The sequence below is a fragment of the Plecotus auritus genome, assembly GCF_963455305.1.
Source record: "Plecotus auritus genome assembly, chromosome: 3".
NCBI lineage: Eukaryota > Metazoa > Chordata > Mammalia > Chiroptera > Vespertilionidae > Plecotus > Plecotus auritus.
This window is the reverse complement of record NC_137772.1, coordinates 176,432,715-176,459,933: the sequence shown is the minus strand read 5'-3', so window position 1 is coordinate 176,459,933 and position 27,219 is coordinate 176,432,715. Positions and strand designations below refer to the sequence as shown.

Genomic DNA, 27,219 nt, shown 5'->3' with positions numbered 1-27,219 from the left:
AAATGTAAATTTAAAGCTTTATTGAATAAAAATGTTTCAGACTAAGCAAGACTGTAAGAAAGCAGAACATTTTACATCTCTAAAAAATATTAGAGCTAAATCTCTAAAAATGCAGTACAAAGAAAAGCCTATAGCTTAAAACACCTCCCTTCTCCACATATAATTTGGAATATCAATTATGTACAACAAATGTACTCAAGCTTATAATGTTCCAACGACATAACACTAGGAACCCACCCCCCCTCCCCCGCCCCTACACACACACACACACACACACACACACACACACACACACACACAAAAGCCTATCATTGGTTTAATTGCACCCTGGGAATACTGTCTGCCATAAAAATCAATACATTTCAGAGCTGATAGGAATTAAAAACTTAGTGTCCCAGAAAGGGGATCTGAAGTGAAATATATGGTTTGGGGGTCTGAGCTCAAGTGGTTTAAGGCAGTCCCTCCCCCCGCCCCTCCCGCCCCGTTATTCCTTCTTTAAACTCATTTTGCTGTAACATGAAACATGGCAAACAGTAATATAAAAGATCTTAATAAAATATTGTATCTTTTAGCAAATTATGAGAAGCACAGATACCACCAGAGAAGAAAGCAATCACTTGGGGTATAGTCACACTTATTGGCAAATACTATAGTTTACTTGGGAGACAATGGATCTCTCCAAGCACCGAAGGTGCTTAAAAGATGTTTCAGAAAGATGTTTGTGTTATATCAAGAATCCAGTTTAGGATGTGGTTTAAAGAGCAGGAATGCAAAGCAATAAATCCCCCATATATATCTGAGTAAGGTAGTTAACCTAAAATTTTTAAAAAGACTAAATATTTGATTTCTTAATAGTTGAATACTAAATAATTAAATTGGTATTCATTTAAAAATATACAAACTGTGCCCTTTATACTAAAGTGCATACAGTAATATTGTTTAGGCCCCTAAATCCCTCCGTATGATTCAATTTTTAGTGTAACAATGTACTATACTAATCATCTATCTATTTCATATTGCCTTTCGGGAATACAGTGGAATCTGGACTATATCAGTGGAATATTCCCCTTCTCTTTTATAAGACCTTAAAGCACTTATGTATATCATCATGGCTGAAATAGAGGATTTAGGTAATGTTATCTCTAGCATATAGAGATAAGCTGCAGTACGGGATTTCTTTTTTTTAAGCAAGAACTGTTTCCCAAAATTACTTCCACATAAATTACAGTTTATGCTAAGATAACTGTATACATACATCACTCTGACAAAGGGCAGTGGCTCACTACACTAGCACAAGATAAGGCCCAGCACCATAGCCGTTTATCATTCCTCATCCTCATCCTCATCATAGTACCGATTTCTCTTTATCTGCTCCTCTACAGACAGCTCTTTGACTACGTCTCCCTCCCAGAATCCCACATCCTGGGATTTCTGATTCTGAGTAGTGAATTCTTTAGGAGAGGTGTCGGCAAAGCTGGACCAATTTGGAGACTTGGATTCTAGTGGAGACTGCTGTTTGAAAAGGTTTCTATCATCTTCATCTAAATTTGCACCATTTTCTACAAGATTTTCACTCCCCATCTCAAAACCATAAACTTCCTTACTTCTCCTCCCTGTCTCCCCTCCTTTAGATTCCTTGTTTTGCCAGGTTGTTTTCCCCACACTCCCATTCTTCTCAGAGGCATTGGCATTTTCCACTTGTTTCCTTCCTGCTGCTATTCCTCCTACAAACTCCTCACTCTGCTCTGACATGCTCCAGCCCTTCCTGAAAGGTGGGGACAAGGATTTTGGGCTCTTGACGGAAGTGGTTCGAAATGAAGCTGCTACAGTGAATGGGCGGCTTCTTTCCTTCAGTGAAGAGGATCGTCTCAACTTCTTCAGATCCAGATCTACATCCTCCAGAGCTTCAGGCTTGCTGATTTCATCCTCAGGAGGCCATTTGGGCTTGGATACTTTTATTCCTTCCTCCAATGTACTTCCTGAACTGCCAAGTTCAGTGGGGGGCGGCCAGGCGATCCTTAACTTCTTGGTTTCAGCTGGCCTGTCTTCTTTCTCTGGCTGAGAGGAGGCCTTGGCTTCCATACTTGCGGTGAGCACACCCACCTTAGCAATGGGGGCATCTTCTACCCCTGAGCTCTGAGGGGTCTCTCCTGCATGTGGAAGTTGGGCTGGTCTCTCCAGTGTCTCTTCATTTTCATTTTTGCTTGCCCACAGATCTTTGTGTGGTCTGTGCCCAAAGCCTTCATCATAGTTGCCTTTAGATTTAAAGAGTTGATTGAAGTGAGGCTTGCAATAGATTCTCCCATGTAATGATGCATATGTTCCAAGACTGTTGTTAAAAGAAAAAGAGCATGAAGTTAACAAATCTGTATGTTCTTATTTACACCAGCAGGCTGAAATCTGGCAATTGCAGTATTTTCAGAAGATGACAAGTGAGAAAAATATAAAAACACATCAATCACCTAGGATCATCGACTTTATTTATTTATTTATTTATATTTTGTAGTAATAAGGTGTATTTATTTATTTTTTTCTCTACTCTTTTCAAAATATTTTTTAAAATTAATTTCAGAGAGGAAGGGAGAGGGAGAGATAGAAACATCAATGATGAGAGAGAATCATTGATCGGCTGCCTTCTGCATGCCCCCTACTGGGGACCGAGCCAGCAACCCGGGCATGTGCCCTGACCGGGAATTGAACTGTAACCTCCTGGTTCACAGGTGAATGCTCAACCCCTGAGCCACACCAGCTGGGTTCTCTACTCTTTTAAAGCCCAACAGTTTTATTATCCTTATAAAAAAACATGCCCACTTTCAGACCTGAACCTTCACAAGACATCGTTCTACCTGGTACATTTTCTCATTTTCAAATGATTTCCTTACCCTTTGTCAAAACTGTTAAAAAAACAAAAACAGAACTTTATCCAGGAACTCTTGCCTAGGTAATCCCACCTATCTCTGATCACTCACATATTTCCCAAGTATTTACAACCTATAGCTACTTACAATGATATTCCTTTGTAAAAGTTGAATCTTCTTCTTCCTAGTTTCCCATTTGTGTTATAATTTTTTTTTAAATATATTTTATTGATATTTCACAGAGAGGAAGGGAGAGGGACAGAGAGCCAGAAACACTGATGAGAGAGAAACATCGATCAGCCGCCTCCTGCACACCTCCCACTGAGGATGTGCCCGCAACCAAGGCACATGCCCTTGACCGGAATCGAACCCGGGACCCCTCAGTCCACAGGCCGACACTCTATCCACTGAGCCAAACCGGTTTCGGCTCATTTGTGTTATAATTTAAAAGCACATCGTTACAGGAATGGGTACAATGTGCTGCAAAAAGCTGGCACTCAACAGATACTAGTGACTGAATACAGTTAATAGGAGAACAGTACGCAGTTGCCGGGAAGTAAGTCTAACATAATGTCAGTGCTGGACAGGCCTTTAGGAGATTTGCTGTCTCTCACAGGGTGAGACATTTTAAAGGGGGTATAAAAACAGCAGCCTTTCCACAGAAGAAATATAAAAATTCAAAAATTCAGAAAAATGTGCTTTGGAGGGGAAAAAAATGAAGTGGAAAAAAAGGGACCAATGAGTAGAAGTTAGAGAGGCACACACTGGCTCAGTGGAAGGAATGTTGTCAAGCTAGAGCCATCTCACACTGGAACTGGCTGTCATGCAGATGCCAGGACATCTTTCAAGGGCATTTTAGAAGGGAGGCTTGCTCTGGAAGGAAATGACATCCTGGTTTCATAATTACAATGAGTTAATATGGAATATTCCCCCAATTGGCCACATTTACATCCATACTTTGAGTTACTTGGAAGAAATGATACACATAATGACTATTTTTCTCAGAGAGAAAACAAAGCAACATACAGAAAAATACATGCTCTTCCGGGTCTATGATTATTGCTATTGTTACCATTTATACAGTACTCAGGACAGTTTGAAGTAATAGCTTAGATAATTATCCTCCTGAAATTTCTTAACTTTATGATTCTATGACACAAAGGGAAAACACTCTATTGAATTAGGTCATATGAGGTCTTACCTGCCACTCTATTATTTAAGCTTCAGTCCTAACATGTAAATTAATATATCAATGCACCAAGAAGTTCCAAATACTGCAACCATTTGATATGAAATACTTGTCACTAAATAGTACTTTTTACTTTTTTCAGGGGCCTTCAATAGCACCTATCAGCACAATAGCTGTTAGTATCAGCACTCTAAAAGCCAAAGACTCCCTTCGGGGGGGTCCAACTATACAGAGAAATGGCTCGCTTTAGTCTCACTTACCTAAGTTTGTTGTTGCAATAGGAGCAACGGAAGCAGCTGACATGAAACACCTGCTGGTTGGCCAAGAGACGCTCCATCGGGTAGACTGTCTTCTGACATTCCACACAGGTCTCTCTTGCAGGTATCTGAAACTTCTAGGAAAAGGAAAAGGACAACTCTCACTTAGCGTAGGCAGTGAGAAGTTAGTACTCTGCTGAGATGGGCCCTGAAATTTATTTTGCTATCTAAGGGCTCCCTAACCTGGCCTGTTAATTTTCACAGGAACACTAAGTCCACTGTGATTGTAAAAGCTGGCTCTTTGAAGCCAAGAGGCTGTCCTGAATTCCCTTCCCAGACTGTTTGGCTGCCCTAAGTGTAGCAGCCACTGAGGATGGGTGGGTCTGGGGCTGGATTGTGGAGAAAGGCTTAGACAGGCCACAACACACAAAATGGCACATACAAAATGTTTCTGCAGACAGGAAATTAGGAGAATATATCACACACAAGAAGAAAGAAGTGTGATTGTTTCATTCAAGTGCCAAGGAAAAACAGGACAGACTTTTCATAAGAACAAATTCTGAAGGGGAAAATTTTTTAGGAGAGGAAGAACATTTGGCTTTGGGAATTAGGAAAAGACACTTTGATAAAGCATCTTTTAGTTCCCTCTGCTTATAATCTTGACTTGCTCAATTCACGAGGCATAATCTTTTTAAAATAAGTCAAAACTGACATATAAATGGAACAATTTAAAAGAGCCACAAACTATTTTATTAGGACTCCAGAAGAAAGCATAGCCCAATAAAGCTATAAGTTCTAACACCTTAAAAACCCCCACACAAAACAATGGAGAATAAAACTAAAAAAATGGGAAATCATAACCGACTGAGAATCATGAACTGTTTGTAAAGTGTGGAATAGGGTGGGGTGAGCACAGGTGTTCTAGCTGGTAAACCCAATCCTAAAGAGCATAAAATACTTGGTATTCAAGCACTGATGAAAGCCAGAATTCCAAAACTGTAAGTTTTTACATAATAAAAAATGGTTACATGGCTACTAGGGGCGGGGGTTCCAAGTCCTTAGGTGTGTGTAACTCTTCACTTGCCCAAACAGAAACACCTCAACCAGTAAATGCAGAAGCAGCTTAGGTTAAGGTGGCCAGGAGGCTCTCACAGGCACGTGGGTGGCCCCGTTGCTGCCAAGACCCGTGTGGTGTTAATAATGCAAATGAGTTCCAAGGTCCAGGACCCGAATGGTTAAGGTAAGCTTAAAACAAACCAGGTATGGGCAAGATAGAATTCTGATTTAAAAAACCTGAAAATAGACCCATAAAAATTTCACACTGCTGGTTCACTTGTCACATGATTCACTAGGAGGTAAAGCAAAAAGTAGGAATGGTTTTTCAAGCAGATTTGGACAGGAAACGAGAATAGAAAATGGGCATGAAGTGGAAGTAAAGGGGAAGAGCTGTAAAAAGGAGTTTAATAAAATTAGTGGGAAACTCCCAAATAGCACCTAAGTATTTAAGAATGAAGGAGCAAAACTGAGTGGAAATGGCTCCTTAATAACAACCCCCCTCCATTCCTAGGGGTACAGTCCTAAAAAGAAAAACTTAAAGAATCAAAGACCACAGGCTACAACCTAGTTTACCAAGCATAAGGGAGGTATTCAAATGTGATCAAATGTTGCGATATTGAATGCCATTGGAAGTAATTAAGGCATTGTTTGGAGCTCCGAATTATTTTTTTCTTATGAACACTTCTAACAAGATAGGACCTAAGTGGAGGTGTCCTTGAATAGTTTAATTAGGTTTCTCTAAAAGGACTAGGCCCTTATCTAGCAAGCAGGAGATACATTAAAATGCAGAATGATTCGGTACAATAGTACAGTTGAAGCCACCGGAGAGAGCTGCTACAACTCACAATTCACATAATGTGAAAGTAATAGGACAAATGTATTTATCAGATTGAAAATATTTTTCAGCTGCTGGGTGGATTCTGTATTTTTTTTTTTTAACACTTGGCTTAGAAAAATAAGTATTCATTCTGGTCAGTAAAGACCGAGCAGGAGACAAATTCCCCATGGTATAGGAGGAATTGGGTATTATTCTGCTAAAGTGGAACGGAAGGTTAAAGAACGCCCCTCCACTGTACACACAGAGAGAGGGCACACTGTGGGAGAGGGGTGCAGCCCAGTGGCCAGAAGGGAGAACCTGAGAGAAAGCTGAAAGTTGAGCTCACATTAGGAGGAAAGTGGAAGGCAGGAGCAGAAATTAGGTACCAGGAGCAGGAAGCAGAAGCTGGAAGAGACAAACAGGAACCTTCAATGAATACACAGCATTTTGTGCGCCCTGGAGCGCTTTACTGCGGCTGAGCTGTAACTCAGTTACAGACTCAGATCCACGAATAAGACCACGTTTTCTTTCTTTTTCAACGAACTCTGCTAATGGTGGCAAAATCAGCCTCACCCATATCTACCTGAGGCTGGCACATGCCCCAGCTCAGGAGAGAGGCTTTTATGAGCCTTCACCCACACAAGAAGTGTTTCATTAACAATTCTTTAATGTCTTACTACCTTCTACCCTTGACCCACAATGGCTCTTCCTTGAATGGAGCGGAGCCTTCACCCACCCAAGTGAAAAATCATTCTTCCTCTTTAATATCAAAATCATACAGGCATACCTTGTTTTATTGCACTTTATTGCGCTTCACAGATGTTGTGTGTTTTTTACAAAATAAAGGCAAAATCTTCCATCAGCAAAAAATTACAACTCACTGTATTGTGGTGGTCTGGAACCGAACCTACAATATCTCCAAGGTATGTCTATAGATTGCTGCTCAAATATCTGACTAACCACAAACTTCTAACTAACCAGACCTACCAGATCCCCATTATTCCTATTCATTTTTTACATAAACCCTTTTTAATATTATTTAAGGTTTATTTGGCAGCTGCCCAAGGGCCCTTCTAGTTTCATAAAGACAAGAGGCTGGCAACATGGTATAACGCCAAGTCAGAGTAGCTGTGGCTGTGCCTCTCCGTTATTTCCTCTGTCCTGGGCTCTCAGCCACTTTTCTGTAATCGCCCCCATGTCTATTCAGACAACAGGAAGTGTAGTCAATGCCCAAAAATCTCTACCATCATGGTAGGTCTGGCATACATCCTGCCCGTGCCTTCATGGCATGCTCGGACTTGGCACAGTCAGTCACACTTAAAACACTGCCAATATTAGAATGTTAGACGTTTGAAAATCTTTACAATATATTTTTTTTCAGCATGTAAGATGTTTTTCCATCTCCCCTCCCTCACCCTTTTTCTCATGTAGAAACTAACTCGCCAGGATATCAGGTGCCTTATCAAAGTTCTCACCGTCAGTAAATTAAAACTCAGAACCACTGACTCACAAACCCACAAAGCTTTTTTAAATTTTTCCTGGACTGTTAAATTTCCATAACTAAAGGAAACTCTTTGGGAGAAGAGAGCAGATGCTAACCCAAATGGAAATAATCTTACTACAGCATTTTGAACAAAATACAGTCTTAGGTAGATAATAACTTCAGGATATTTGGGAATGAATGAGATAATATATACATAATTGATGTTCATAAACACTGTCATGTCTTTCCCACCTGAGGGATCTTACAGGGCCTCTGCTAATCAGCATCTACTTAAAGCAATTTTTCCAACAAATTTGCATGACTTCATCTACTTGCTTTCAGTCTCCTATCTTAAGTATATTTCTTAGTCTAATGAAGGCTCCAGGGGAGGGGTATATATGGGTGTCTGTAGTAGGGGGAGGCAACAGCTAACTATTAGCTTTTAGACATAGTGAAATCAGGAGGAAATTTTGTATGGATGTCAGACGTCTATTCCCCGAACACCACAAAATGCCTGTCATTCTCTCCTTCCAATTTGTGCAAAACAGCTAGGTAATTAAATTAAACTTCTTTGCCACACAGTAAATGATTGGGCCAGTTCTATACAGCCGTAACTGTTCCCCTAGCTTTCTGTGAAACATTTTGAAAGCATTTTGGGGATATTCACATCTTAAACAGACTGCTCTACCTGTAGAGGAGAGGTTAGTGCTTTGAGGAAGCAGTAATGATGTAGATAATGAGAAAAGAGTCTGGATGCCTTTCTAGTGTAATTCTGATCACTCTATAAAAGAGCCCAAGACCTCCTACCCTGTCTGTAGAGGAAGGGTCAGCTGGCAGGCACGGGGAGGCGGATGCCATAGTGCACACCCCCCCCCCATGCAGTCTGCCATGTTCTCTCTCCACACTCATCAGCAGGAGCAGCCAAGGAAGCCGGGCACAGGGCTGTCCTGGACACAGTGGGGCAAGCAGGTGTTCCCAGGGCCAGCTAAAACTCCTTGTACTTCCTCCCTTATTCTTCCCTCTAGGAACATTTAGGGGATAACTTCTTTCAATGGGAAAACATAAAGCTTAAGAGACCTCTGGGTCTCTTGAGTCAAAAGGTTCTGATCCTTCTCACAGGGTCCACTGAGCTCTGCACCCAGAATAACACATTTTTGAGAAGGAATCTGCAACTTCAACTTTATTAGCACCAAGTCTCATCAACTAAGTTATTTAGCCAGTGTTCAAATTATACAAAAAAAAAAAAAAATCCTTACTTTTAAAGACCAGTATTATGTGTTTTTTAAATTAAGCTAAAATTTGAAATGAGTTGAGCCTCGACTTAGATGTCCTATTTCCAATAAATGACAAGACACAAAGAGTTTTTCCAGGTTTCGTGAGACCCAAAAATCTATTCTGAGTGAACAAGTTTATTCTTAGCTGTATGTAATTTCCCAAAATGGAGAAGCACCTTCTGTTTCATGGTCTGTAACTATGAGACAGGTTATGCCAAAGTGTTTAAATACTTGCCTGCAGAATGTAAAGGGTACCTTTGAGGAAGAGAAAACAAACTGCTCTTAAACAAAAGTGGAGATGTGGTTGGGTCTCACCCCGGGCTCTGTACACCACAAGCATCTGAGTTTTGATTTATGGGCAAACATGGGCAGTGGGCCAGTTTACTCCTGTCTTTAGACAATGTTCAGAACCTGCAGTATATGGCTGGTGAAGGCAGGCCTGTCTGCATTCTACTGCTGAGTGACCAGGGCCAAAGAAGCAGGCATGGGTCTGGAGAAGGTGCACAGGGAGCTTTACCTTCAGCTCCTCTTCATGGTATGCCAGGAAGACCTAAGTGAGATGTCTATGGCTCATCGCTCATCAGCTTAGACCCTGGAGTTTGAATCAGGAAATAGCAAGGAAGGCTGATCTAGCAGTTGAGGGAGGGACTTAGGACTGGATTGAGAATTCAAAAACATTCAAGAGCAGATTTCAGTTCTTACATTAGCCATAGAATTTCCCTAGTCCCTCAGTCACACAGAACCCATGGACAAGTCAGATTTGCTAGCTGTTCTTAATCCAGAACTATAATCCAAGGACTCACATCTGGACAGGGCTGTTATTGAAGAGGAAATTAACCCTGTGGCATTTGCTACTTTGTTGGACTCCAAATACTGGAAAAAGAAAAGTGCTGACGCATGAGCAGATCTTTAAGGCCAGCACAGAAGATGGCCATGTCAAATACATTTGCAGATTTGATCACTGTAACTCAGTTCTTTCTCCCTATACTCACTTTCTCTTGCTACTTTCTTTACCTTCTGCTCCTTTTCAATACATCTTACTGTCTTCATGAATCTCTGCTTCCTTTCTTTTTCCTGCTTCCTTTTAAACGTTCATGTTTATCTTCTTTACCCATCCTCCCTCTTTTTAACCCACCCTTTAAATACTGGACTCTCCCTTTTCCTCACCTGTGTCCTCTTCTCTTCATCCTTTTTGTGCACTAACTTTCATTAAAGGACCAATCATGCCCACAGTTGAGAGATACAAGCACAGCAGATGTGCGCATGAGGATGGGGCAGCCTCCACTACCTGAAAACTAATTCTGCCTGCTGAGTTTCTCTCAAAACTTAAGTTTTGAAACAAAACTTAAGAGAGCACCAGAGGAGAAAGACACTAAAGAAATGCAGGTATGTTTGCTTATTAATCCCAATGAGTCAATTAGCACAACATTGGCAAAGCATTCAATGAAAACAAGTCAGCTTTAATAATAATCAGCCTACAACAGGTGTTGGATATTTTTAAACCTTTGTTTATTTTTATGAGAATACTAGAGGCTCGATGCGTGAAATTCATGCCTGAGGAGGGGGTCCCTCAGCCCGGCCTGCACCCTCTCTAATCTGGAACCCTTCGGGGGATGTCTGACTGCCTCTCACAATCTGGGACCACTGGCTCCTAACCGCTCGTCTGCCTGCCTGATCGCCCCTAACCCCTCTACCTGCCTGCCTGATCACCCCTACCTGTCTAATTGCCCCTAATCACCTCTGCCTGCCTGATCGCCCTAACCACCTCTGCCTGCCTGCCTGATCACCCCTAACTGCTCTCCTACCGGCCTGATTGCTCCCAACTGCTCCCCTGCTGGCCCAATCACCCCTAACTGTCTCTGCCTCGCCCCACACCCAGGACCCAGGATTCCCTCCCTCTGGCTGGCTGCAGGCACCCAGGACCCGGGCTGGCTTTGCCTGGGCCGGTCACAGCCGCAGGGGACCATGGGCAGATGGCTTCACCTGGGCCACAGCCGCAGGCGCCCAGGACCGTGGGGTGTGCAGATTGTCCCTCTCCCGGGCTGCAGCCACAGCCACTAGCGCCTGGGACCGCAGAGTGGGCGGCTTGTCCCTCTCCTGGGCCACAGCCTGGCTGGTCCCCATTCCTCTCTCTCAAGCTTATTTGTGCCTGGCTGGTCCCCATTCCTTTCTCCCCAGGGTTGAGTGTCTGAGCTGTGAAGGCGTGAGGGCATGATGACCATTTGCATATTAGCTCTTTATTATATAAGATATATTTGTTCGTAGAAAGGGAAAAGATGGTTTTTTTAAATTGATGAGTAAAAAGAGATCATAGGTTGAATAGCCAAGTAAAATTTTCTTGAAGTACAAAAATTTTGTACATTCCTTTACATATAAGAGTATATCAAAACATAAGTGTTACTTGAATGTCCATTTTTTTTACAGCAAATGGGCTAGCCAACCCCCTCTGGAATGTACACATTCTTTCTTTAAATATGCTGACCACTAATCATGTGATGGTAAAGTTCCCCAAACCAGGGAGCCACTCTTTTGAAGTTGACATTGCACATTCCTGTCCAATGGGCTGATTTTAGTTTAACGGATTTCTCATATTTTCTATTTGTGAGCTTTTACCCATTCACAGATTAATGAACTTGGACTTTAAAAAATCAGTTTACTTTCTTTAACTTCAGGTTTTCTTAAAACTTTCATGAGTTTTCCAGATTTCAAACTGAGTGCTACTAGTGAGCCTCCCCTCTCCTGACCCAAACATCTGAGCAGAAGTAACAAGACTTCCAGGAAAAGTGACTGGCCTTAAGTGTATCCTTATTTGGTATTTTTATCCCCTGGAAAGTAAAAACAGGTTATAATGAACATAATGATAGAGGTGCAATGAACTCCACCAGTAAACCAATGCCTAAAGGCTCACAGAGAAATTGCCATCATACCTTCACTGCTTTGGCAGGAGAACTCTCAGAAAGGCTGGAGGCTCTGGCATCTGGACTTAGTGGCTTGGGATGGACAGGTTGCTGGACCTCACTCTTAACCTGGGAGTTACCTGCTTGAGTTACAAAAGGAAGACATTTTTTAGACGTCATGGGAAGTCAGAGAAAAGGTTCCTCCCCAAAGCAAAGAAAGGACCTTCACTAAAACAGGTCCTTTCAACACCAGGAAAAACACTGCTTTTCTCTTATGGAATATTCTAATGCTAAAAGCTATGTCCTAGGGTCTCTCACAAATCAGGTTCTCAGCCAGGAGGTTTTCTCACCCTTTGTCATAAACTGCCAGAATCCAAACCACCCTATATAAGGAACTTGCTGCCCTGTAGCTTTGGTCATTTTTAAAAAGATATATATATTTAATATACACTGAGTGGCCAGATTATTATGATCTCTGAACGCATAATAATCTGGCCACTTGGTATATATATATTAGAGGCCCGGTGCATAACTTCATGCATGGGTGGGGTCCGGCCAGCCTGGTTGAGGGGACAATTTGCATATTAGCCTTTTATTATATAGGATATACACTGAGTGGCCAGATTATTATGCGTTCAGAGATCATAATAATCTGGCCACTCAGTGTATATATTTTTCTATATATATATTTACACATAAATAAATATTTAGCCGAAACCGGTTTGGTTCAGTGGATAGAGCGTCAGCCTGCGGACTGAAAGGTCCCAGGTTCGATTCCAGTCAAGGGCATGTACCTTGGTTGTGGGCACATCCCCAGTAGGAGGTGTGCAGGAGGCAGCTGATCGATGTTTCTCTCTCATCGATGTTTCTAACTCTCTATCCCTCTCCCTTTTTCTCTGTGGAAAATCAATAAAAAATATATATATATATAAAAAATAATAAATATTTATATTTTAGATAGAGAGAGAGCGAGGGAGAGGGAGAAAGAGAAACATCAATGTGAGAGCGAGACTTTGATCAGCTGCCCCTGCACACCCTCTACCGGAGATCAAGCCCACAATGCTGGCATGTGCCCTGACCCAGAATTGAACTGGTGACTTTTCAGTGCAGGGGATGATACTCAAACAACTTAGTGCTTGGGATGGACAGGGTTCTGGACCTCAGGACACTTCTGTCATTTTTAAAGGCTGTTTATAGTCTTTGATGACGTCCTGGTAGTTACCATTCCCACTAACTCCTTCTGGGTGCTTGAGAGCAGAAATTTCAAAACGTGTATGAGAGAGAGAGATTTGACACTATCTTTTTGGTTAGTCCTATAGCAGATGTCCATGGCTAAAGATTATGGAAAAAGGCTCCATGAAATTTTTTTCAAAATCACTGATGTGTCACCTTCATAAGTTAACTTCCTGCCAATACATTCATAATGTGGAAAACTAAGAAGAGGCACAGAAAAGCCATTTATACAGCTACTAAGGAAACATAAAATAATTCCTCATAATATAGAGTTAAGTCAACAAAGTACTAAAAGATTAAGGCTCATTTTTCAAAAAAAAAAAAAAAGTTTTGCAAACCTAGTCAAAACTCAGAAAAAATATTTTTTAATATTTTAAATTAATTTTTAGAGAGAGAGGAAGGGAAAGAGAGGAACATCTATGTGAGAGCTAAATATGGATCAGCTGCTTCTTATATGCCCCCGACCAGGAATTGAGCCAGCAACCTGGGCATGTGCCCTGACTGAGAGTCGAACTGCAACCTTTATGGTGCATAGGCCAACCACTGAGCCACACTGCCCAGGACCAGAAAAATTTCTATCCAAGCAAAATGATTGCAAAAGAAATATTCTTGGATTCAAGCAGCAAAAGTTTCTCTCTAAAATTATAAGGTAGGGTTTACCAGAGATTTGTTTAGCTTTACTTTAGTTGTTGAGTTTTTAAGTGTCTAATAAACTAATTAAGGGAGAAGGTAGAAATCCAAATATGTATATGCTAGAGGCCTGTTGCACGAATCTCTTTGTGCAATAGGCCTTCCTTCCCTTGGCTTCCAGCACCGGTTTTCCTCTGGCACCGGGGACCCAGGCCTTCGCTCTAGCCAGTGTCTGCCATCTTTGTCTTCGCTGCTTCGCTGCCGACTCCAGCGGGAGTCTGCAGTCTTCGTCTTTGCTCCAGACTCTGGAGTACCCTCCTGTAGATCTCTTCGCCCGTCCCCCCGCCCCCCGCCCTCCCTCTCATAGCAGGCGTCCTACCCCGCCCGGCCACTCCTGCACCTGGAGCAGCTGGGCAGCCGCCATCTTTGCCCTTCTAATTTGCATATTCCCTCCTGATTGGCTGGTAAGCATGGCGGAGTGATGGTTAATTTGCATGTTTCTCTTTTGTTAGTGTAGATATAATACTGCAGATCAGAATCAAAGGGGATATAGTAAAGAGAAAATCAAAGTTTTTTATCTTTGGGCAAAGTGAAACTCAAAATCACTCCAAAATAGGATGAAAAGGTGATGAAATTTAACAAAACAGGAAAATCTCTAGACTCTGTCTAGAGCAGTGGTTCTCAACCTTTCTAATGCCGCGACCCTTTAATACAGTTCCTCATGTTGTGGTGACCCCCAACCATAAAATTATTTTCGTTGCTACTTCATAACTGTAATTTTTAAAATATATTTTATTGATTTTTTTACAGAGAGGAAAGGAGAGGGATAGAGAGTTAGAAACATCGATGAGAAACATCGATCAGCTGCCTCCTGCACACTCCTCACTGGGGATGTGCCCACAACCAAGGTACATGCCCTTGACCAGAAGCGAACCTGGGACCCTTCAGTCCGCAGGCCGACGCTCTATCCACTGAGCCACACCGGTTAGGGCCATAACTGTAATTTTGCTACTGTTATGAATCGTAATGTAAATATCTGTGTTTTCTGATGGTCTTAGGCGAACCACTGCTGTAGAGCCTAAGACCATCAGAAAACACAGATATTTACATTACGATTCATTAACAGTAGCAAAATTACAGTTATGAAGTAGCAACGAAAATAATTTTATGGTTGGAGGTCACCACAACATGAGGAACTGCATTAAAGGGTCGCGGCATTAGAAAGGTTGAGAACCACTGGTCTAGAGGGTAGACTATGGTACACATTTAGATAAGTAGGGAAAGATATTTAATGTGTTACTCAAATACTAATTCTTTATCCCTGTAAATGAATGAAATCTTTGGCTAAACTTTTATTACAATGAAACTTCAGCCCAGCTAGCGTGGCTCAGTGGTTGAGCATCAACCTATGAACCAGGAGGTCTCGGCACATGCCCAGGTTGCAGGCTCGATCGATCCCCAGAGCGGAGCATGCAGGAGACAGCTAGTCAGTGATTCTCTCTCATCACTGATGTTTCTGTCTCTCTCTCCCTCTCCCTTACTCTCTGAAATCAGTAAAAATACGTTATATATATATATATATATATATATATATATATATATATATATATATATTAAATGAAATTTCAAAATTAGTTTTTACAGCTTTAAACCTGAAAAGATTTTTGCCCGGCTGGTGTTGCTCAGTGGTTGAGTGTCAACCCATGAAACGAGACTGGTCACTGGTTCTGCTCCTGGTTAGGGCACACGCCTGGGTTGCTGGCTGATCCCCGGTATGGGGCTTGCAGGAGGCAGCAATCCATGTTTCTTTATCATTGATGTTTCTCTACCCTCTCCCATATTTTTTAAAAAAGTGTTCAGTTTGCCCCAAGTTAGTAATATATAGTTGAATTTAACTTCTCCCTAAGCCATGAAATGTGTGAAGGGTATTCAAGCATCACTCCTGAAAACCAAGGGAAAGATCTGATCGGCTGAATTTAATGTTACTTTCTCAGCACTGACAGCAATGGGGACACCCTCCAGATCCAAGAATGAATGCTTACGGTAGTCAACTTCAGCAGGGGGGGAACGGACTGCCAGGCTATTCTCAGTTGCAGAAACCTACAAAAAAAGAGGGGTGGGATTAAGAATCACATTAAAAATAAATGAACAAGCTGCTGTTAGTGCCATAGAAACCTGCTGACTCCAGTCAGTCACTGGCTGCCTGGGGGAAATAACGGGCCCCAGAACAGCTGAGCATTTAAACAAGAGGCAGCAAAATGTCTTTTATGAGGATATTAACATGCCTCTCAATTACAGAGTAAGGCCAGAAGCAGACTGCACTCCACTGCCAAAATCCTGCATCATCTGTCTTTATGAAAGAACTTCTAAACCATATCTTTCGATTCTCAAAAAACAAAAAGGGCCGGTTTGGGTTGGGGTGGGGGTGGGGGTGGGGGGCGGCGGCAAACAAACCCTCTATCATGGAGAGCAAAGCTCCTCACCATAAACCATAACTCACTCCAAGGCAAAATAAAGTCTTTACATATAGAAACTACTATTATTCTTTAATTTTCCTAATTCCTTATTTCCCAACCAAATACATGCTTCTGCTAGCACAGAAGACTTTCTGATAGCTGTACAACAAATGTATCTAAAACCAACCTCTGGTATTACCTTCAAGGTTAGTTTCTCTTTTTAACCCTAGTCTCAAAATAGCAGTGTTTAGCAAGATGACAGATCTTATGTGTAGGTGCAGATTCCCCCCAGAAACCATCAAGGTTAAATAAAGAACTTTCTACTAGCTTTCTCTGTCCTTTCTCCTGGTCCCTAGCCTTCCTGGTGTCTTCCTCCACACTCAAAATAATGAGGGGTCAGTAGGGACCGAGTATGGGCTCTACCTGTAATAATTCTTTCACTCGGATGTCAGGGACTTTATGTGCGATGCTGAGAGTTTATACCAGGCTGCCTAATGACTGAATACATTTATGATGATAAAATATTGGACATTAAATTGTTGCCTGACTGCACCTGAATTTCAGCATGGTTGGTTCTTCCCCACTACTCTCTTTTCATTACAGGAATTCTGACATAGTATAAAGTGAACCAGTATAATAACAGCCAATATTTACTGAGTGTTTACTATGCTCACTGAAATGATGACCTTACATGCATTATTTAATTTAATGATATGAAATAAAATTTCTGAGTCATGCATGGCCATAAAAAGCTCTTCAATTCTTGCTAATTAGTGGGTGTATCTATCCCAGGATGCTCTTCTTTTCTCCTCTAATTTGGTCACCTTGAACCTAAAAGGTAAAGCTAATGCCAATCATGACATCATTGTACATGTCCAACCAGATGACTTCACTGCAGGAATAGCCAGGAGAGAGCACGTGAGATTTTGCTCAAACATTTCATTAAAGGAAAGTACAAATTCATTCACAGGACAAGAAAGGGAAGAACAATACCTTTACAAAATATTCTATTTGAGGCAAGTTTGCCCTCGCACTATAATGTCCTTTTGTAACAAATCAAAGTTCAAATAGTTCTTAGGTATTGGTTAACCAAAACTAGGCAAACAACCAAAAGGATAGCTGAGGCTCTGAAAAATGTTATGAATTTTAAGGCAGCCAAGCGTTTATGAACCCACAGTGTGTGCTTGAAGACGATGCCCTATCTTTAACACCTTTCTTCCCCACCCACTCCCCAATTCGTGATTCAGTTGCACTGAAGCTCTTTTAGGTTATAATTAAAATGTTCCGATCCTCCAGTTCAGCTCAGAGTTCCAATTTCAAACCAGCATGAATCCAATCAAGAAGAAAACATGAAATTAGATATAGGGACAATCCATGTATTGTTTTCCAGAGGATCATTTCTCAAACTATGCTCCTAGGGTACACTGGGGATTTCAATGCTGGGAATATTTTTCCTTTAAATGTCTTTTTTATAAGCCATAAGAAAAAATTCCAAACATATTTACTTTGTTATTCTTAAGACATAATCTTCCACTTAAAAAATGAGAAACCCAGGCAGCCTTATGAGAGAACTCACTTGATACAGGACATGTGACTCATGTGACTGATGCCTGAGCCCACTGTTGCAAGGATGTATGTAATTTATTTGGTAATTTTATGATTATGAAACACATTACTGCCAAGTATTTTGTCTTATTATTTCAACATATATTTGTGATTTTTTGTAAAGTAAAGTGATTTAATTTTTCTAAAATTTTTTTTCCTGTTCTATTTTATGATTCAACTTGTGTAGCCATTAATCTGAGATCATTTTTCTGTGTGACTACTTTGGTCCAATCAAGTGTGTAGTGTATTTCATGAGTTCCTGTCAGTGTTTTGTCAATACAGCAAACTTTAGAGGGCCCAGCCGATATGGCTCAGTGGTTGAGTATCGACCTATGAACCATTTCCAGTCAGGGCACATGCGCAGGTTGTGGGCTCCATCCCCAGTGGGGGGCGTGCAGGAGGCAGCTGATCAATGATTCTCTCTCATCATTGATGTTTCTATCTTTCTCCCTCTCCCTTCCACTCTGAAATCAATAAAAATATATTTAAAAAATAAAGTCTGTTAGAGTGAAATAAGTTTGAGAACTATTTTAATGATATCTTCACCTTTTGGAAGAATGGCTTCCAGGTATCAATATGTACAACAGAAACAATGGTTTTTCTCCTAAGATTAATTACTGTAATAGATTTGAAAGCTCTTTCTCCTTAACTAACTTAACATTTCACTATAATATTGACCAAAAGATAAAAGAGATTGGGTAATGGATTGGAAAAGAAAAATGATAAATTCACTTGATAGTCATATTGTTACTTATTCCAACTAAGCCATTCATCTAACAATAAATGCATAACATACAAATCTAATTTGCTTAAAATCTTACACTGGCTTTCCACCACTGCAGGGCTACATCCCAAACTCTTAAGGGTAGCCTACAAAGCTCTTCAAGACCCACTCTGGCCCTCTCCCTCCACCTGTCTCTCATCATGGCCTGTATGTACCTCCCCAGGTCAGCCAAGTCATCTTAGTTTAGATCTCCAATGTCCAACCTCTGTTATGTCTGGAATACCCTTCTCTTTCTTTACTCAAACTTCTACTTATTCACTTTGCCTATTTCCACACATTTTTCAGGACTTGGCTCAGACATGACCTTCCTGAGGAAGTTAGGGCAAGTGTCCTTAGTCTCAGCTTCCACAGTCCTGAATAGCCCTCTGACAGCAGAGGTCACACTGTTTTATGATGGCCAACCGGTTACTCATCTCCCTTCTACTATTAGCTTCCTTGCAGATAAAGACCACATAGAATGGTATGTTCATATTTAGTTTTTAAGCTTAGCATTTCCCATGCTTAGCATAGTGCCCACCTTTCAAAATACTGAGTGAAAGAATGAAATTTTATTGCATAAAATAAGTTAATAATATACAAATACTTTGAAGATAACATTTCTAATCAAAACAGATTTTCAAAAATCACTTTAGCTCTATGCCCCCTAAGCATTTGCTGAGCAAAGGAATTTTCCAATGAAGGTTCATTATTTGGTCAGCTATAAGTTGCAGAGCTCCCCAACCAAAATTATGTGACCTGCAAAAACAACAATCTGTCTTGGCAGCTGTTACCAAATTCCCAGACACTCTACAGCCCAGAGTCAGAGTGGTTTCTAATTTTAAGCATCTAATTTAGAACACATGCTTCTTTGGCAACTGGACATTAGGCTTTTAAACCCACCTTTTCTCCATCTTGATGGGAGATACAGACCTCAGGACCTGGGGGCACATTTTCCTTTTGTTCCAACTTATGAATTTTGATTTCACTGCCATTGGCTCTCAATTCATTCTAGAAAATAAAAATAGTCTGTGACTTTTTTTTTTAATTCTCAAAATAATAAAATGAAATAAATTCTCACTATTCTCTTCATGGCATATCTATTAAGTAAACTTGGAATGTGAAAAATAAATTTCTTTTAAGAGGCCTCAGATCAAATCAACCCCCTAATTCTCACAAGCAAAACCCACTGACTTGTGAAACGACAAAAGCAGCTTGTGGACACATACCTCGGAGTTAAATATTTGTACACTAGTCTAAAACCGGATGCTCATTAGAATATATGCACATCAACACAGACACACACAGACCACCCCCAGCATACAATGTTCTTGTGATTCACTCTTCTAGCAGCAGAGCTTGTGGGAATGCAAAGCTTGTGAGTTTTATCAGAAAAGACCATTCTGGAGCAGGGAAAGGAAATGCCAAGTGCCAATAATTAAGAAAATATACTGACCATATATATATATATGCCCGGCCTGGAAAGAGAGACAGGGATGATGTATACGTATGAAAACAAATTATATATATTTAATGATAACTATAAAACAACCTTTTTTTTAGTGAGACTTTAAAAAAACATGTTTTTTTTGCATAAAATTCATACATTGTACTAAAGACGTACCTTATTCTACTTCTCATAACAGAGCCTCAACATACCAAGCAGGCATTAATACTATCATAGGAATAAGCATAATCAAATTTTTTTCCTTGAGAACACTTGGGGGAAAATATTATAATTAACTTTATATATTAGACCCAAAATTAATATAGAGGTAGATAACTATGAACATTTCCTATCATTAGTCTGCTAGAAATATAGTACCTTTTTGTTCTCTGTGATTCTGTAGGCATGGGGAGAAAACATAATTATGGCCACAGGGCCAATGGAAGGGAGTGTGAGTGTGACTGACTTAATCAGGTGTGGAATTCCAAATTAAGGCACACATTTTGGAGGTGCATCTATAGGAAGGAGCTGGCAGCCAGCACTGCAGAAGACAATAGTACAACAGTCCAACCACTCATTCCTGACCCCATCTCAGAGCCCAGCCTCCAGAATCACTGCCATAGAGTATGTGCCTTGTTACAACCATCCTCTGTAGGGGGCCTGAGAAATTCTTTGGGGAAAAGATAAAATGTACTTTTTTATAAGAATTCCTAAAGCATTTCAACTCTTAAAAGTTTCAGAGATGGAGACTGCAATGCAGAAACTCTATTAGGAGTTTTTTAAAAAAGGTCACTGAACAGGTTTTTCCACTTAGGGAGTCACTTGGTCGGAATGTTTATAGCAGCAGGGCACTGAGAAGCAGCAAAATCCTGCAACAGGAAGGAACAGAGCTGCACAGATCACCGATTTGCTGTATCTCCTGACCTGCCTTCTAAGAGAAGTCTAAGTTTGCTCACTTTTCACACTCACTGTTGATTTACACACATCTCTTCTTAAAATTACAGTGAAAAATCAAGATGAAATCATTCATCGCCCTGAGACTTAGCCCACCAATAAATACTACTGGAGAATGCATACTTAGTAATGTGGGAAAAAGAAGGCTCAACTCGTGAAATACACATTACAATTTCTAATAGGCAGTTTCAGTCTGGCTGGGAACAAATAAAATTCAATACTAGTCTTCCAACTTTGTTAAAAAATAGGACATCAAGAAATTAATGGTCCTCGCCGGTTTGGCTGCCGACTGAAGGGTTCCGGGTTTGATTCCGGGTTGCAGACTCGATCCCCAGTAGGGGGCGTGCAGGAGGCAGCTGATCAATGATTCTCTCTCAACATTGATGTTTCTATTTCTCTCTCTCCCTCTCCCTTCTTCTCTGAAATAAAATATAATAATAAAAAAAGAGATTAATGGATTGCAATTTGAAATCTTAGAAGGAACAAATATTTGAAAGATATATATATATAGGTATGTGTACATGTGTATATATGCGTGTGTACATATGAATAAATGGCATTTAAAAGGCAACTTCAATTAAACAGTTCCATAGTGTCATCCTGCCAGTTAAGCCTAGGTAAGTATAAAATAGAAAAACTCTCCAATTTATTTAGAAGACCAATTTCTTTGTTCTTACTGAGCACATCATCTTGTCATTTCTCTCCCCTTTTCTCATCCACTATTCTAATTTTTTTTAGAAAATCATCACATCACAAAGAGTAAAGATTAAGTAGGCTATATATTATACAATTTCATTTATAAGAAACTAGAGGCCTGGTGCACGAAATTCGTGCATGGGGGGGGGGTCCCTCAGCCCAGCCTACATCCTCTCCTATCTGGGACCCCTTGAGGGATGTCCGATCACCCGTTTGGACATCCCTCTCACAACCCAGGACTGCTGGCTCCCAACCGCTTGCCTGCCTCTGCCTGATTGCCCCTAACCTCTTCTGTCTGCCAGCCTGATCACCCACTAACCATTCCCCTGCCAGTCTGATTGATGCCTAACTGCTCCCTGGCCAGCCCGATTTCCCCTAATTGTCCTCCCCTGCAGGCCTGGTCGCCCCCAGCTGCCCTCCCCTGCAGGTCTGGTCCCCCCCAACTGCCCTCCCCTGCAGGCCTAGCCCCCCCCCAACTGTCCTCCCCTGCAGGCCTGGTCCCCCCAAACTGCCCTCCCCTGCAGGCCTGGGTCCCCCCCAACTGCTCTCCCCTGTAGGCCTGCCCCCCCAACTGCCCTCCCCTGCAGGTCTGGTCCCCCCCAACTGCCCTCCCCTGCAGGCCTAGCCCCCCCCCAACTGTCCTCCCCTGCAGGCCTGGTCCCCCCAAACTGCCCTCCCCTGCAGGCCTGGGTCCCCCCCAACTGCTCTCCCCTGTAGGCCTGCCCCCCCAACTGCCCTCCCCTGCAGGCCTAGCCCCCGCAACTGCCCTCCCCTGCAGGCCTGGGTCCCCCCCCCCAATTGCCCTCCCCTGCAGGCTTGGTCCCCCCCAACTGCCCTCCCCTGCAGGCCTAGCCCCCCCAACTGCCCTCCCCTGCAGGCCGGGGTCCCCCCCACAACTGCCCTTCCCTGCAGGCTTGGTCACTCCTAACTGCCCACAACTGCCATCTGGTGTCTTGGAGTGACAGTCAATTTGCATATTACTCTTTTATTAGCTAGTATGTTGGAATAGGCAAGTCCATAAAGAAAAGAAAGTAAATTAGTGCCTGCTGAGGGAATTGGAAGTAATTGCACAGGCATGGGGTTTCTTTTGGGATGATGGAAATGTTCTGGAATTAGACAACCATCAGGGGATGGTTGCACAACCTTGTGAATATACTAAAAATTACTGAGTTATTATACTTTAAAATGGTGATTTTTATGTCATATGAATTATATATCAATACAAATTTTCAAAAAAACCCACCCATATTAATGTCAAATATATACGATATTTCTCTCCACTATTTGCCCTTTCTTTAATCAAAAACAGAAACAAAAATAGATGTTTCTGTAAAAACTAATAAAATACCACTTCTTTAACAACAAGATTAAGCAGAAGAGACAGAAAAACTCTATGACATTACTGAATGGTAACATTATACAAAAAATGAGTGGGGTAGGAATGAGGCCCAGGAAAGCAAAACAGGATAGAACATGATAGGGATGGAAATAAAGCTAGGGTAGGATCTATGTGAAAAGGGAATAGGGGCTGGGAGGACAAGGGAAGGAGCCAGGGCTCACAAGTCAGGGTCTGGTGACATTTCTAGTTCCTGTGCTCTTAATCCATTTGTTGGATTAAGGAATGAATGAATGAATAAATGAATGATGCCGAACACATACGGTGTAGTTGGTGGAACTGCTTTGTTTGGACACAGCTGCCTGGTACTTGGCCATTCGATCCTTTATGGAGGTTTCTGACAGGCGCGGGATCTCCAGGTTTCGCTTAGTCTCACTTTTCTCCGAATTGAATGCAGAAGTTGACACTTGACCTGAAAGTATGCAAAAAGATGCTTTATTAGAAGATAAAATATGACTTTAGTGGTTTCAAGATTCTCAATTTGGGGCTATTGTAATGTAATGTATTTTCCCTTATATGCCCTTCAAATATAATAATTCCAACCTTAAGGTGTTTTGTTACCACTGGTAGTACAGATAACCTATCTTTAAATACATTTTTTATTATTATTGACTTTAGGGGGAAAGAAAGAGAAAGAGAGAAACACCAATTTGCTATTCCACTTTTATTTATACATTCGTTGGTTGATTCTTGTATGTGCCCTGACTGGGGATCAAACCCCACAACCTTGGTGTATGGGGACAATGCTCTAACCAACTGAGCTATCTGACCAGGGATCAGGATAACCAATTTTGATACTGCCCATCCATGAAAGCCCCTCAAGCCTCAAAAGACTATGGAGCCAAAATTCTCTGTAGTCCTTCCCTTGGAATCCTGCAAAGGTACCAGATATTTACCACAGGTTACCACTAACAAGGATGGATTAAAAATACAGAGAAGCTGTTTGTGGAGAGCAATGACATTTGGGAATGGCTTGTATTGATACCGTTGTAATTTAACCTAGTTATTAATTAGCAGGAAAGGAGCAAAGTGAAGGCCAAATATTATAGTCATTTGTACAGTTTTGCCAGGAAGCTGCAGTTTAAATGCATGCCCAGTGAAGTCTGGGCGATAAAGGAAAGGTTCTTGCCTGTCATTCACACTTGGGAACAGATCATTGGCCAGAGTAGTGTAGCCACTGCAAGCATGGGAAGACTTGAGGTACTTAAGCTCCTAAACAAAGGAGTTCACTGTCTTGGTTTACACTCCTTTTTTTTTGTTTTAGTTTTTGGTGTTTTTTTTTTTGTTAATATATTTTATTGATATTTTACAGAGAGGAAGGGAGAGGGATAGAGAGCTAGAAACATCGATGAGAGAGAAACATCGATCAGCTGCCTCCTGCACATCTCCTACTGGGGATGTGCCCGCAACCAAGGTACGTGCCCTTGACCGGAATCGAACCTGGGACCTTTCAGTCCGCAGGCCGACGCTCTATCCACTGAGCCAAACCGGTTTTGGCTACACTCCTTTTTAAAAAAAAAAAATATATTTTTATTGATTTCAGAGAGGAAGGGAGAGGAATAGAGAGATAGAAACATTAATGAGGGAAGAGTCATTGATCAGCTGCCTTCTGCATGCCCAACACTGGGGATCAAGCCCGCAGCTTGGGCATGTGCCCCCAACCAGGAATCTGTGACCTCCTGCTTCATAGGGTGGACTTTCAATCACTGCCCAGCCCTTGCCGGCCAGTCTTGGTTTGCACTCTTGCCTCTTGCTTGCTCGTGTTTAACTCCTGCCTTGCGGGACTCTCACACTCCTGCATTCGCCCACATGGCCAGTGGCCATGTGGACCCCACACTGTGGACTGAAGCACTGCAACCAGCTTGATGCTAATCCCCACCCAATTCCACCACGGAAAGGAAACTTTGGACACTGGCTTTGCTTCTAGCTCTACTGAATCCCCAGCTACATGTCTTCCATGACTGGATTAAGGGAAATGGAACTTTGAAACCCAAGGGTATAATTACATGCAAATAAAAGTCACTCATCCTCCCATGCAAGTCTCAGAAAATTCTTTTTCTCGATATCATAAGTACGCAGCACCCAATGGGGAAAGGGATACATCACTCCCACTAGCACTGGAGAAAGACATCTCTCCAATACCAGTAGGCTTCCATTTAATTTGTACCACTCTTCCTTCAAAAGCATTGGTGTTGAGGCCAAAAGATACTGTTTACTAATGAGTACTTCCCAGAGAACGTCATGCACATAGAACTCTCTGCTTACCTGGCCCTATTTCCAAATCATCCAGAGAATAGCTGTTTTCAGAGATCCTCCTTCCACCTGCACTTCGGCTTTGGGTCCGAAGAATCTGTTTGGAAAACAAAACCAAGCAATAAATTTTGATAGAAGATGGGAAATCTTGATGCAATGTTCAAAAAGGAGGACTGCAAATCTCCTTTATAAATAAAAATCCAGAAGAGATTAAATTTTATATTTGTTTTTATATTCCACAGAATATATTTTCCATATTATCAGTAAGCACTACATGTTCACAAGTGCCCAGGGAAAAATAAGTTCACTCTATCAAGGTTATGGTCTCTGCTAACGATCAGTACCTAACCAGCTTAACCAGAAAGCCTCATAATTTAAACATCATTGAGGGGAATCTTCATGTCCCAGATCACAATGACATACATCTCCAAAGTGCCAAGTCCTGACAGCAATATCTGCTGTTTCCCTTCCATGTCCTACCTTATCTCTGCTGCTGCTGCAGTAGATGGACTACTGATTACCTTTCTAACTGGTTCTTCTACCTTCCAATCAAGTCTCTATGATGCTGCCATTATCCCAAGTAATACAAAGCAATTATCCCCAAATATAATTTATGTTACTCTCCTGTTTAAAATTCTTTTTAAAAAATATTTTTATTGATTTCAGAGAGGAAGGGAGGGAGGAAGAGAGAGAGAGAGAGAGAGAGAGAGAGAGAGAGAGAGAGAGAGAGAGAGAGATAAACATCAGTGATGAGAGAGAAGCATGGATGGGCTGCCTCCTGCATGCCCCCTACCGGGGATCAAACCCACAACCGGGGCATGTGCCCCAACAGGGAATTGAACCGTGACCTCCTGGTTCATAGGTTGATGCTCACCCACTGAGCCATGCCGGCCAGGCCTGTTTAAAATTCTTTAAGGATTCCTGATCACTCCTTGAATTAAATCTAATGTGTTTAGTATGTCACAGAAGACCAGTTCTAGATCTGGCCCCTACCTACCCTCTTTGGGTATATTTTCTTCCTCACCCTTTACCCTCCATGCAAAGCAAACTGCTGTGAGGGGCATGATAATGTAAATTAGTTCCCTCTACCTGGATTACCGTTTTATCCTTCTGTTGTATAGCAAATGCTTGTTCCTTCAAGACTCTGTAAACTAGGCAACTTTCCCTCTGTGAAGTCTGTCCTACATAAATCTAAGTTGTTCTTCCTCTGTACCCAAAGTACCTGGTTACACTTCCATGACAATGCTTATCAAACTGCTCTGTGTTCCTCTACTGGACTGGAAGCTTATCGAGGGCAAGAGACTATGCCTTTTTTAAAAATAGAAAAGTGAATGATACACATTTTTTTTTTAGTGAAGTATTTTGTGATTCCTGTAAATCACTATATTTCTATCTCTCCTATCTAAGGTAGATCTCTAATTAAAATTACAAATTATAATTTTTAAGCCTGGAAAAGTGACTCAATAGAAAGGCACATAGTCACAGAATGTTTCCATAGAACACAGCATGTCATGTTTATTCAGATTGTAATGAGAGCCTTCAACCACATCCTATCATTTACATCTCAAGGTAACATGAAGTAGAAAAGATAACTGAAATCCAGTATAACAGATCAGACTTAGTACCCTTTTGAATTCAACATTAGTAAATAGCTATTAAACCTCTAAGTTCAATGGATTAATCAACTCAACAATAAAGTTTAAGACTGAACTATCCCTTATTTTAAGTGCCCCCACATCCCCCCATAAAAAAACTTACCACTTCAGAAGTCAGAGCCAAGGATTGGTTTGCTTGTACCATACCAAAAAGAATATAGTTTCTTGCAAATTCAATATACAATTAATATAACTTACCTCAAATAAGCTTTGCTACTTAACATTATTAGTTGAATCTTTTTTTAAAAAATAAAAATATTTTTATTGACTTCAGAGAAGGGAGAGGGAGACAGAAACATCAAT

General features: G+C 41.3%; 1 protein-coding gene across 1 annotated transcript in view; it reads right to left on the bottom strand.

Annotated features, from left to right (window-relative positions):
- The window catches only part of LIMA1 (LIM domain and actin binding 1), a 92,579-nt gene continuing 65,360 nt past the window's right edge, over nt 1-27,219 (bottom strand). Inside the window, exons 5-11 of the mRNA XM_080659243.1 lie at nt 25,274-25,358; nt 23,272-23,420; nt 19,419-19,526; nt 15,737-15,794; nt 11,862-11,971; nt 4,308-4,441; nt 1-2,329 (exon numbers count right to left, since the gene is read on the bottom strand). Coding sequence (XP_080515369.1) covers nt 1,324-2,329; nt 4,308-4,441; nt 11,862-11,971; nt 15,737-15,794; nt 19,419-19,526; nt 23,272-23,420; nt 25,274-25,358 — 1,650 coding nt within the window. The 3' untranslated portion in view covers nt 1-1,323. The remainder of the gene's footprint in view (nt 2,330-4,307; nt 4,442-11,861; nt 11,972-15,736; nt 15,795-19,418; nt 19,527-23,271; nt 23,421-25,273; nt 25,359-27,219) is intronic.